Source organism: Podarcis erhardii (assembly GCF_964252035.2).
Source record: "Podarcis erhardii genome assembly, chromosome: 13".
Taxonomy (NCBI): Eukaryota; Metazoa; Chordata; class Lepidosauria; order Squamata; family Lacertidae; genus Podarcis; species Podarcis erhardii.
Genome location: NC_138502.1, coordinates 43,872,826 through 43,885,573, shown reverse-complemented (window position 1 = coordinate 43,885,573; position 12,748 = coordinate 43,872,826). Strand labels below are relative to the sequence as shown.

At 43.7% G+C, this 12,748-nt stretch overlaps 1 protein-coding gene across 2 annotated transcripts; it reads left to right on the top strand.

The window, feature by feature from the left end:
- Positions 1 to 4: 4 nt before the first annotated feature.
- LACC1 (laccase domain containing 1) lies at positions 5 to 12,547 on the top strand. 2 transcript variants are annotated; one of them, XM_081838053.1, is made up of 6 exons: positions 5 to 25; positions 4,900 to 5,503; positions 6,808 to 6,989; positions 8,058 to 8,223; positions 10,599 to 10,824; positions 11,998 to 12,547. In XM_081838053.1, the coding sequence occupies exons 2-6, from the start codon at positions 4,948 to 4,950 to the stop codon at positions 12,170 to 12,172; spliced, it is 1,305 nt and encodes a 434-aa protein (XP_081694179.1). In that variant the 5' UTR covers positions 5 to 25; positions 4,900 to 4,947; the 3' UTR covers positions 12,173 to 12,547. The 2 variants fall into 2 exon arrangements, with proteins under 2 accessions (XP_081694179.1, XP_081694178.1); XM_081838052.1 differs by lacking the exon at positions 5 to 25 and adding an exon at positions 3,441 to 3,546.
- The last annotated feature ends 201 nt before the right edge of the window (positions 12,548 to 12,748 follow it).

The window sequence follows — 12,748 nt, the reverse complement described above, 5'->3', positions numbered from 1 at the left end:
ATAACACAAAACACTGTTGCCGTAGGTAGGATTTATTTTATTTGTTTTTTTATCTTATATTTTGGAAATGTACACCCAGGGTTTTTTTTCTCCCCTTTAATTTTTTTGGGGGGCCCCCAAAAGAGTGGGGCCCTAAAGTATAGCTTGTCTAGCTTGTACGTAAAACCCGGCACTGGACAACAAACCAACAAGCCCTATTGAATTAATTTCCGCATTTGCTGGGGAAGCCCAGCCAGATGGACGGGGTATATATTATTATTTTTATTTATTTATTTATTTATTTTATTTTATTTTATTTTATTTTTAATAGATATTTATTGAGATTTTACAAAACGGAAACATAAGTAAAACAGACATACAATAAAAACAGCTATATCAAAAAAGAAAAAGAACAAGAGCAATAAAAACATTAAAAAGAAAGAAAAATCCAATTTTTAACTTCATAATTCTATAACCCTCTTTCTTGACTTCCTCACATCTTCCTTTTTTGTGTTCCCCTTTGCACAATCGAGTTCAGCAAATCCTTACCCTCTTTCAAACCTCATTTATAATTATATGTTTCAACCTATTATGTCTCCAATTTTTCTTCTCTTCCGCATCAATTTTATATACCTTTGACATAATATTACTCTGGTCTTTCCCCCTTTTCCTTTTTGATCATTTTTGCATACTCCTTTTAACCATGTCACTAATACCATATTATCTTTATATCCAACATCATTTTAACATTCAAACATTTTACAACGCTTCTGTAAATAGTCTTTAAACTTCTTCCAGTCCTCTTCCACCGACTCTTCTCCCAGGTCTCGGATTCTGCCGGTCATTTCTGCCATCTCCATATAGTCTATCACTTGCATCTGCCATTCTTCCAAGGTGGGCAAATCTTGTGTCTTCCAATATTTTGCGATAAGTATTCTTGCTGCTGTTGTTGCGTACATTATTATTATTATTATTATGAATACCCCGCCCATCTACCCCGGTCGTCGGAGGGCGCCCCCAGTTGCTCCTCGAGGAGTTGCGCCAAGAATAATAATAATTATTATTACTATTATTATTACTATTATTATTATTATTATTATTATTATTATTATTATTGGCGCAGCTCCTCGAGGAGCCGCTGGGGGCGCCCTCCGACGACCGGGGTAGATGGGCGGGGTATTCATAATAATAATAATAATAATGTACGCAACAACAGCAGCAAGAATACTTATCGCAAAATATTGGAAGACACAAGATTTGCCCACCTTGGAAGAATGGCAGATGCAAGTGATAGACTATATGGAGGGGCTGGCCCTCCTTCTCCAGTGATAGACTATATGGAGGGGCTGGCCCTCCTTCTCCAGTGATAGACTATATGGAGGGGCTGGCCCTCCTTCTCCAGTGATAGACTATATGGAGGGGCTGGCCCTCCTTCTCCAGTGATAGACTATATGGAGGGGCTGGCCCTCCTTCTCCAGCTGAGCGCCCGGGGGCGCCAGCATTTGCAGCGCAGTTGTTCCAGGCTTCAAAAACGAAACGGGTTTTGTGTTTGTTTTTTCCTGTGTGTGTTTTGCCCGAATTGCACAAGGTCCCCGAGGCTCCCTCCTTTTTGCAGCGCTCTTCCCGGCGGGCTGCAGCTCTGCCTTCCTCTCCGGGGAGAAGCGCGGATCGTGGCCCGCTCTGCTCGCCGCCCTTTTGGGAAGCGAAGTCCTGCTCTTCTGGTCCCGCCGCTTGGCGGAAATTAATTGGGTTAGCGCCTCCCTGCGCAAACTTTGGAATTCCCCCGGGCCTTTGCAATCTGGCATTTTCAGGAAGTGGCTTTTGCATTCTCACGTTATACCAAGCGAAGTGGACGCAGCTTGCAGCGCAGCGCGGATACTGCGGGGAAGTGGAAACTGTTTTCTCCAGATCGGTAAGTAAATGCATCAGTTTCCTATCGGGGGCTGTATCTCACGGGGGGGGGGCACGTATAATGGCTTTATTTATATACTCTTTTCAGTTCTAAGTTCCCTTGAACGTGCCCTTGATACTGAGATCCTAGTGTGTTTAAGATTGCAGCCATGCATCCTATCTTCTTTTTTTAAAAATATATTTTTATTGAACGATTTTAACAAACAAATCAATCAACATAACCATTTACATTCCCTTTTTTTTTCTCCCCCTCCCCCCAAGGACTTCCCTCAGCTCCCTTCCCTGATTTCTTTGCCCATATGATCCTCTGCATCTTATAAAATTGTACATATCGTTGCCTTATCTATCATTTAGTCAACTGATAACTTTGTGGATGTTTCTTCAAAACCTGCCAAGGAAGTCCAAATCGTGTTGTTGTCTTTTTAGATCATTTGTAAAAAGGTCCCATTCTTCCTTGAAGTCACAGTTGTCCTTATTAGGCAGTTTGTATGTCAACTTAGCCAATTCCGCATAGCTCATCAGTTTTTCTTGCCGCTGTTCTTTCGTTGGGATTTCCTCATTTTTCCATCCTTGCACTAACAAGACTCTTGCCGCTGTTGCAGCATACATAAATAGATTATTTCCCCCCCCAATTTTTTTATTGATTTGCCATATTTATTATTATTCCATATTTATAAACAAACAGACAGACAGATAAACAAACATAATTCCACTTTTCTTTACATTCTTTACATTGTTGGATGACCTCGACTTCCCCCAAGCTGAGTTTCAATGTATATCATTGTAACAGTTTTCCAAAACTATTTTCACATATAATTTACTTAGTCAATTAACATATTTCTTTCTTTTCATTTTTACTTTAGACATATTATTCTATAGCATCACATATTTAAATCCTAGGCCTATCTGGTACAGTGGTACCTCGAGTTACATACACTTCAGGTTACATACATTTCAGGTTACAGACTCCGCTAACGCAGAAATATTACCTCGGGTTAAGAACTTTGCTTCAGGATGAGAACAGAAATCGCACACCAGTGGCGTGGCGGCAGCAGGAGGCCCATTACTGGTGCTTCAAGTTAAGAACAGTTTCAGGTTAAGAACGGACCTCCGGAACGAATTAAGTACGTAAACAGAGGTACCATTGTACTTGCAAGTATTTCTATTTAGATTATCTTAGCATATTTAGCTAAATAGTCTTTAAATTTCTTCCATTCCTCCTGATACTCCTCCTCCTTCTGGTCACCGACTCTTCTGGTCAGGTCAGCTAGCTCCCAAAAGTCCATCATCTTCATCTGCCATTCCTCCACTGTTGGCACTTCTTGTGTTTTCCAATTTTTAGCCAGCAGGATTCTTAGGGGTTTTTTTGGCAGGTCTTGTCCGCAACTATGCATCCTATCTACGCCCCCCCCCCCGGTTGTTTCCGGTGGGAGCGGGATCGTATAATGCACATATGATGACAGCCCTAGTAGACTTCACGTAATAATTTCTTAAAAATTAGATTCTGTTCAAGTTAGGTCTGCTTCAGCTTTTTGAATTTTTCTATTCCTTTCCACAGTAGAAAAGGGTCTTATCCTAGCAAATAGGCACACAGCTTGATCACATCATGTATCCCTGCAAGTAAGCCCCGGTGAAATTAATGGGATCTACTCCCAGGTAAGCAGCAGGCATGGGGTGCAGGTGGCGCTGTGGGTTAAACTATAGAGCCTAGGATTTGCCGATCAGAAGGTCGGCGGTTCGAATCCCTGCGACGGGGTGAGCTCCCGTTGCTCGGTCCCTGCTCCTGCTAACCTAGCAGTTCAAAAGCACGTCAAAGTGCAAGTAGATAAATAGGTACCACTCCGGTGGGAAGGTAAACAGCGTTTCCGTGTGCTGCTCTGGTTTGCCAGAAGCAGCTTAGTCATGCTGGCCACATGATCCGGAAGCTGTGCACTGGCTCCCTCGGCCAGTAAAGCGAGATGAGCGCTGCAACCCCAGAGTCGGCCATGACTGGACCTAATGGTCAGGGGTCCCTTTACCTTTAAGCAGCAGGCATACTATTCAGCCTCTGAGTTTTTCATTTTATTCTTCATTTACAAAAAAATAATAATATGTACTGGTTGATTGTAACAAAACCTCTCAGACGTTTACCGGAAATATTAAAATTACCAATAAAAACAGTTTAAACCTAGTAATTAAAAACATTTTAAAGACAAAATCTGCCATAAACTAAAAATAGATTGAAATGCTTCAACATCCGCATGTCTGGATAAGGTTGCCAAAACAAAAAGATTTCATCACAAACCTCTGCATTAACAATCTCTGGTCCTTTTATTAAGCTTCGTAAGGGAGTCCTTCAGTGCAATGGTTCTAGGGGGTTGCTCGTGTGTAAGTTGGGGCCACACCTGGCTGAGTTACCTGGGTGAACCCTTTCTGTCTGGACAGCCACCCATCCGTGGCTGTCTCAATCGCTGGCAGAATCCGTCAGTGGGCGTTTCTTGAACTTCTTCCAGCAAAGAAGTTCTTTGATGCCCAGTCTCCTCCTACTCTCCCTGCGCGGAAGCCTTCTGCGCAGGGAGGGTGTGGGCAGCGTGGGACCCATGCTCTCCCCGCTGGTCTCCGTCGAGGAGTCCTGGAGCCTTCTCTCCGATTCCCCCATCTGCCCCCCTCCTCCACTGGTGCTACGCTGATTTCCTTCCCCAGCGGATGGGCTGCCTCTCTCCCTACTGGGACCCTCTCCGGCATCCCTCTGGAGCCTTCCCTCCGCCTCTGGCTCCGATGGCAGTTCCCTGACATTCAGTGTAGTTGAAGGAGCTGAAACCTTGATTCAGACTTTTCCCTTGTGAAGTCCCTGGTGGGTCTCGAAATATGATAAAACTTTGCTCTGGACTCAGTGATTGACTGCTGCTGTTTTCTGTGTCATCGGATTGTGAATCTCTTTCTGGATTGTTCATTTTATCGGCTTGATCCACCAGAATAAAGGATAATTCTCTTTGATAATGCATTCTCTTACTCTTTTCCCTCCACCAGCCAGCCGATCACCCCACGTTTGACATCATCAAGTGTTGTCCATAGAATATGACGAAGGCAGTCTTGATTGATTTGTGCATCTTCGGACCCAGGTCGTGGAATAACTGGACCCAGGCATCGGTGATCAGAACATTAGAAACTCTTGGGGATGATTATCCTGTTTACCTTATGTGTTGCCAAACCTTTGGAAGTGAAGGGAATTGTGGAGATATATTTCATACAGCAATACGAGGCTTTCATGGCCCAGGGAAACAGCTTGAAGTTGTGTGTGCCAAAAATACAGTTGCTGTCTTATACACCATTAAACAAAAACTCGATGAAAAAGACATCGACACTGTTAAAGTAATCGTGCCGGCGCAAAGAAAACCGTTAATGAGAGAATACGTGAATCAGCTTTTTACTAGTGTTTACCAGTTTGAGTTTAAAGATTTTCAGATGAACTGGGAAGAAAACAACCTCAGAAAATCTGCAGAACTGCAAGGTGAATTAATGCCACTTACAGACCAAGACAGAGAAACGATCCAAACTGAGATAACAATATTTTTGAAGAGCCTTCCTAGTCTGAAAGGGGAACTTACAATTCTCAAATCTTCATTGATCCCAGGTAACAAAAATATGTGCAAGAATCCTATTATTAGTACTGCAGTCATTTTCTTTTTTCTTTTTTTCAAATGTCCCTTTTTCTTGTTCAGTACCTGGTATGATCCTGGTTGTGCTTGGGGGGGGGGGGGACAGACTTCTGAATGTTAGGCTCCACCCAAAAAAGCAAGCATGTCTACTTAGTTCAGGGGTCTGCAACCTTTAAGACAAAAAGAGCCACTTGGACCGAAGGAAAAAAAACTGGGAGCCGCAAAACCATTGCGACATTTAAAACAGTGGGGAGTGTCGGGGCACACAATGCGCCTCCTCCCCTCGCTAGTATCGGCTCCGGAGCCGCGGCAAAGGTGTAAAAGAGCCACATGCGGCTCCGGAGCCGTGGGTTGCTGACCCCTGACTTAGTTGAAGCATTCAATAAAAAATAATCGTTTGGTTCTTAAATGCACATTCATTAGAAAAACAGCTTTTGTTCATATTCATGACTGTGTGTGCACTTCAATCTCTCCTCAACCACCAGGACTTTCTGCAGCAAGAAAAGTCAGATTGCCCCAGTAATCGTACATTTTGCCTACTATTCTTAGCAATAGTTAGGATTTTTGCATAATTTTTTGTGTTTGGGCAAAAACTGCTATGGATAGAGATAAAATGCAACAGGTGGCACTAAGTTCTGAGTATAAAAAGTGGGTGGCAAAGGTCATGAGAAGAAGCCCGATTCAAAATTTTGCATTTTCTTTAGTCTTCCATCTGGACAAAATAATGGAGAGTGATGTGTGAATTTTGAGCTGGAGGGATTTTTTGCTGGAATTTTTACTGGCAGGTTGGAGTTACAGTTTTACCTCGGGTTACATACGCTTCAGGTTACATGCACTTCAGGTTACAGACTCCGCTAACCCAGAAATATTGTGCTCCGGCGGCGCGGCAGCATCAGGAGGCCCCATTAGCTAAAGTGGTGCTTCAGGTTAAGAACAGTTTCAGGTTAAGTATGGACCTCCGGAACGAATTAAGTACTTAACCTGAGGTACCACTGTATCTGTAACTGGCTTTAAACCAGATTGTGTGTTAGAGAGATGGGAAGAGATTTGGAGACTTAAGATCTGCTGCAGGTTTGGGTTCAGTGAATCTCAGGTGGTTCCCAGGGCAGCCAAACCATGCTTGCTTAATTCCCTCCTCCTAAGCTCATCCAGAGTTATGCCAGCCTATCTCCCCCATCCCAGCTTTATGCCAAATTCTTACTCCCCTGAAGAATATTTTGGGTGACACTAGGCCTGCATAACCATGATTTCCCTCCCCACTTCTTGTTCTTTTCGCTAGATCCTATCTTCCTCCATGGATTCACTACAAGAACGGGCGGCATCTCCTATATACCGACGTTGAGCTCTTTCAATCTCTTCAGTAGTTCCAAAAGACGTGACCCACCCATTGTGGTTAAGGAAAACCTTCGCAGGCTAGCTGCTGCTGCTGGATTCAACCCTGATGCATATCATAGGGTAAAGGTAAGGCTAATAAAACTGAAACTGGGGGAGGACTTTTAAGGGGGAAATACTCAGTTTGACTTCTTCTTAAAGGCAAAGGCATTCAGGGTCACAACAACCCATGACACGGCTTTTTAAGATCTCCACCAAGCGCCTCAAACATCTGATTTAATCCTTTTCCAGAAAATTTTCCTGGTTATCAAACCCTTAGAGTTCTAAATGAGTGATGGGAAGCAGTCTCTCTTCAGGGTGGGGCATTTATCCCTGCAGGATGCAACTTAGGGGGTCATCGCTGCCCCTCAGATACATCCCATTCACAGCATTTGTATGAGAATCAAATAATTGTTGAGTTGGAAGGGACCCTGGGGGTCATCTAGTCCAACCCCTTGCATTGCAGGAATCTTTTGCCCAACGTTGGGCTCAAACCCACAACCCTGAGATTAAGCGTCTCATGCTCTACCAGCTGAGCTATCCCAGGTATTTGACGCAGTTAACACAAAATAACCCACATGTAATCATGGTAATAACACTGATAAAGCGGAATGGTTCTTTAGACTTCTCGCGAAACAGAAAGAAACGATAATGCCCCAGACTGCTTCTTGCCTGGTAAGGATTTCTCCTTCTGCCTCATCTTTGACAAAGCCTTTAAAAGATCTGAGAACTCATCATCCTGTCTCGGTGACAGCAGTCCTTGTGTTGAAATGCCCTTCTGCCTAGGATGCCACTGAGCAGAACTAAATGGGTTTGGAAAATAAATGGCTGGCTGCCCCTGAAAGGGTTAATTTATTGATTAAAATCGAAAGTGGAGAAGCTAAGCAAATCTCCTCAGGGAAGGAATTTCAAAGTATTGACACCACCACCATACCTGAGATGGTGGTGGTTCAACACAGAAGGACTTCCGAAGAATAGCCAGTAAGCAGTCCTAGAAATATCCTGGCTGCAGACCATTCGAGGCTTCGGAAGTCAATTGTGTCACTTTGACTTGAGCAATATTGCTAGGCAGAGGTGTTGCCTCAGGAAATACAGGAGAAAAAGAGCACTCCTAACTTCAGTTTTTCAGATTGCCTTGCCTTCTCTTGGTGTTAACAGGTCAACCACGCCAGTGATGTTTGGGTCATGGGAAAGGCCGAGCCGGATAACTACGATGGGATAGTAACTAACCAGAAAGGTGTTACACTCGCTGCCCCTGGAGCAGACTGCATCCCTGTGCTTTTCGCTGATCCTGTCAAGAAAGCATGTGGTGCTGCTCATTCAGGTAACACGACTCCTTTTTTTGCTTTGCAAAGGTCAAGAAACCCACTGGACAACCGTCATTCCTTTTATGCATTTCTCTGTTTCTACTCTGGCCCTGCCAAGGATGTGCTTTCTTGCCCTGAATTTTCCCGTCAATCTCCACCCCATCCTTCATTCCCTATACCCTATTTTTTGCCCCGTAGGACGCACTTTTTCCCCTCCAAAAATGAAGGGGAAATCTGGGTGCGTCCTATGGGGCGAATGCAGGCTTTCGCTGAAGCTTGGAGAGCGAGAGGGGACGGTGCGCACCAACCTCTCTCGCTCTCCAGGCTTCAGGAAGACATCCGCAGCCTAGGCAGCCCTGCAGGAGGTCCCGCAGGGCTGTCTAGGCTGCGGATAGCAGCCTGCTTCCCGGAGCGTCAGGCGCCCTGAAAGCAGAGTGCCCGGCGCTTCAGGAACACATCCGCAGCCTAGGCAGCCCTGTGGGAGTTCTCCGCAGGGCTTCCCACGCTGCGGATAGCATCCTGCCGCCTGGCAGGCGGGGCACCCTGAAGCAGAGTGCCCCGTGCGCCGGGCAGACATCCGCAGCATGGGGAGCCCTGCAGGAGTTCCCTGCAGGGCTCCCCACGCTGCGGATAGCAGCCTGCCGCCTGAGGCAGACATCAGCCAGCCCCATAAGCTTGGGGGACAGCAGGGAGGCGCAGCGCCGTTCCTCGACCTGGTTCGGTTTCCCCACCTGCTTTTGGGGGGGAAATAAAGGAAAATTTTTTTTCCTTTATTTCCCCCCCAAAAAACTAGGTGCGTCCTATGGGACGGAGCGTCCTATGGGACGAAAAATACGGTAAATACAGGTATGGCTATCCTTGAGTCGGTACCTTTTTGTTTTCAGTTCACTGTTTAATCCTGAATCTCTATTTATAGCATAACGTTTATACAGTCATACCTCGGGTTACAGATGCTTTGGGTTTGCGATTTCGGGTTGAGAAGTACTGGAATGGGTTACTTCCAGGTTTCGGTGCATGCGCAGAAGCGCTAGATCGCGCTATGCGCAGAAGTGCCGAATCGCGACCCGTGTGTGCATAGACGCGGCGCTGCGGGTTGTGGACATGCTTCCCGCACGGATCACGTTCGCAACCCGAGCGTCCACTGTAGTGCTATTTTCTAATGGACTGATGCAGCCCTTTGACTTTTCTGGGATTTAAAAATTATTTATCGCTGGATTGTGTCATATCTTTAACCTGTTCAACTGAAGAATCAAAATATAGTCATTTTATTTGTTAAATTTATATTCCACTCTTTCTCCCGAAGGAGGCCAGAATGACACGGGATGTGGGTCTACTCTTGGCAGTTTCCCATACATATGACACAGCTGAGGTGCAACTGGGAATGTTGTGTGAATAAAAAACACTGACTTAAAAGTGCCGAAACTTATATGCTTCTTTAGATGTTTGTGAGCAATTCAGACCATAGTGCCTAGCTTTCTATTCTGTTGATTGCTGCTAGTTCCTGGCTTCATCATATATAAATGTGGCAGAGACACTTAAAGAACAAATACTGTTGCTTCTGAAGAAACCAGAGGCCTTTCTCCTGGGCACGGTCGGCCAATTGGTGTTAAAGAAGGATAGAACTTTCTTTATGTATGCCACAACAGCAGCAAGAATACTTATTGCAAAGTATTGGAAGACACAAGATTTACCCACCCGGGAAGAATGGCAGATGAAGGTGATGGACTACATGGAACTGGCGGAAATGACTGGCAGAATCCGAGACCAGGGAGAAGAGTCAGTGGAAGAAGATTGGAAAAAATTTAAAGTTTATCTACAGAAACATTGTAAAATTAAGGAATGTTAGAAGGATGTTGGAATGAAGCTATGTGGTTTTAGCAGAAATGTTATAAAGGATTAAGTAAAAATGGATTGGTAATTAGTGAAAGAGGAGAATGTAAAATTATAGTATATCAAGATAAATTTTTAGGATAAAAACAAAGATGGAAAGGATTTGCTGAAATATCTAATTGAACTAGAATACAAAAAAGGGAGGTGTGAGGAGGTCAAGGAAATAAGCAAAGGAAAGAAAGTTATGTAAAGGTTGGATTTGGGGGTTTTTTGGGTTTTGTTGTTTTGTGTTGTTTTTTTGTTGTTGTGCTTTGTTTAACTTTTTCTACTTTTCTTTCTGTAACCTTTAAAACTTTAATAAAATCTATTAAAAAAAAAAAGAACAAATACTGTTGCTTCCATCATGCCTACTTTGACACATCACCCCATATTTCCATGCCCTATTTTGCATGCTTACACCTATTTAAAAGTTCACGTACATTGAATGCAACTTTTGTAGGTTGGGTTTTCTTGTGCTTTTCAATTTTAAAAGCTGGAATATTTCCTTTTCTTTCCTTCTAAGGTTGGCAAGGCACGTTGTCAGGAGTATCAATGGCTGTCATTAACGCGATGGTAACTGAATACGGTTGCAACGTGAAGGATATCCTTGTGGTCCTGGGGCCGTCGGTTGGGCCCTGTTGCTTTAAACTGCCTCGGGAATCGGCAAAAGGTTTTCTTAGGATTGATCCCAAGTGCGTAAGACTTTATGAATCGTCAACCCCGTACGTTGACATCAGAAGAGCAACACGGTGAGCTTGGTTCTGTTTATTCTTAACTGGGAGAGTTCTTGGTGTTTGGCATATCACAAATGTGGGGCTGTGAAAAATTCACTCTGTGTGTTTTGCTCCCTTTTGGTTAGTTATTCCCCTTGCAGAAGAAGAAGAGGGTGGGGCTCTTTGTCTCCCTGCCCACCCCTTTCCCCGCAGAAGTGGCCTTCCGCTTTCCTTTCACTCGGCTGAATCAGGCCCCACAGGTTTAATCAGATGTGCAGCCAAGGGCCAATTCTGACTATCTGTACTATCTGCACCCAGTTTACTGTACGGCCCTCTAAGGAGGCCTTTCCCATCCACTGTTCTGTTTTCCAAAGGGTGTTGTTTGTAGCGATGGTCTTGGATATCCATGCCAATGAGCCATTGATAGCACAGTGGTACCTCAGGTTACAGACGCTTCAGGTTACAGACACCGCTAACCCAGAAATAGTACCTCGGGTTAAGAACTTTGCTTCAGGATGAGAACAGAAATCGTGCTCTGGCGGCGTGGCAGCAGCAGGAGGCCCCATTAGCTAAAGTGGTACCTCGGGTTAAGAACAGTTTCAGGTTAAGAACAGACCTCCAGAACGAATTAAGTTCTTAACCCGAGGTACCACTCTGTGTCCACCGCTTAGGAGTCCCAACAAAAGCATAGCAGAAGGGGTGCTGCTGCCGCTATGGAGCTTGTGGCAGAGCTTAGGTTTTTAACTCTTCTTGAGCATTATAGAATTGTAGAGCTGGGAGGGACCACAAGGACAATGCAGGAATCTTTCAGCCAGAGTGGGGCTCGAACCCACAATCATGAGATTAAGTCAGGCTCTACCGACTGAGCTATGATTGGTGGTCAGCCTTAAATCTTGGCCTCTCTGGTAGTGAGGAGCATTGCACCCCTTTGCCGCATTTGGGGGTGTTTTTGGAAGAAGCTGTAGGCCCCACTATATACTCTCCCATATTACATGTTTAAGGTTACATGTTATCTTATGATCCTCAGTTATAAATCAGAACTTCCCAATTTTAAACACACTATAGGCGGAAGAAGGTCTTGGGGCTTAGTGCCATAGGAAAAGATTTTAACCCTAAGATATTGGAAGTAATATCTTGTGTATACATAATAAGTACCCTCTAATAACTGTCCATTTAATAACCCATCATCCATTTTTTTTTCTTTATTAGTATTCTTCTGGAAACTGGAGGGGTTCTGCCTCAGAACATCCAGGATGACTCTGTAACAGACCAGAACCAAAATGTAACTGTCTGCACATCATGTTGCCCTGATAAATTCTATTCTCATGTCCGTGATGGTGAGAACTTTGGAACACAGATTGGCTTCATATCAATTAGAGCCTGAGGGTTTATCTTCATATTTATGCAATAATCTGGTAGAAACTGTTGGGGCAAATTGATTATATTTACTGATACTGAGCTCTTCCTGTGGTCAACTATAGTTCCAAGCTGTCTATATAATATAGTTACTTAGAAAAGGAGTTCTATTTATTTTGATAGAACTTAATTCCATCTAAGCGTTCTTAATCTTACACTACTAGTACAAAACATTGCAAATATCAGGGATACGTAAGTGTTTATAGTGTTGTATTTTTGCTTTAATGAACTTGTTTCTATGATGCACACTACTTGGAGGTTTTAAAAAAAATAAAAAGTTTACAAATGCTTTTAAATATATTTAAATTACTAAATAAATATGTGGCCTAAATGATACAGAAAACTCGTTTGGCTTTTAGTGTTTAGGTAAAGTTTGTGAGTTGTTTTTTACAGCTGTGTTCAGTATTCTTTGTCTGTCTGTTAGCACTTTGTTGTGTTTGTGTGTGTTGTGAATACACTGCACACAGCCTAGTACTGTATTATCATAGGCAGTCAGGTCCACAGCTATATTTTTTCTGACATTATTATTTATTGTTTCCAACTG

Coding starts and splice junctions, on each gene's coding strand:
- LACC1 (XM_081838053.1), top strand. CDS start 4,948: ATGACGAAGGCAGTCTTGATTGATTTGTGCATCTTCGGACCCAGGTCG. Junction 6,990..8,057: donor ATGCATATCATAGGGTAAAG/GTAAGGCTAATA, acceptor TGGTGTTAACAG/GTCAACCACGCCAGTGATGT. Junction 10,825..11,997: donor GACATCAGAAGAGCAACACG/GTGAGCTTGGTT, acceptor TTTCTTTATTAG/TATTCTTCTGGAAACTGGAG.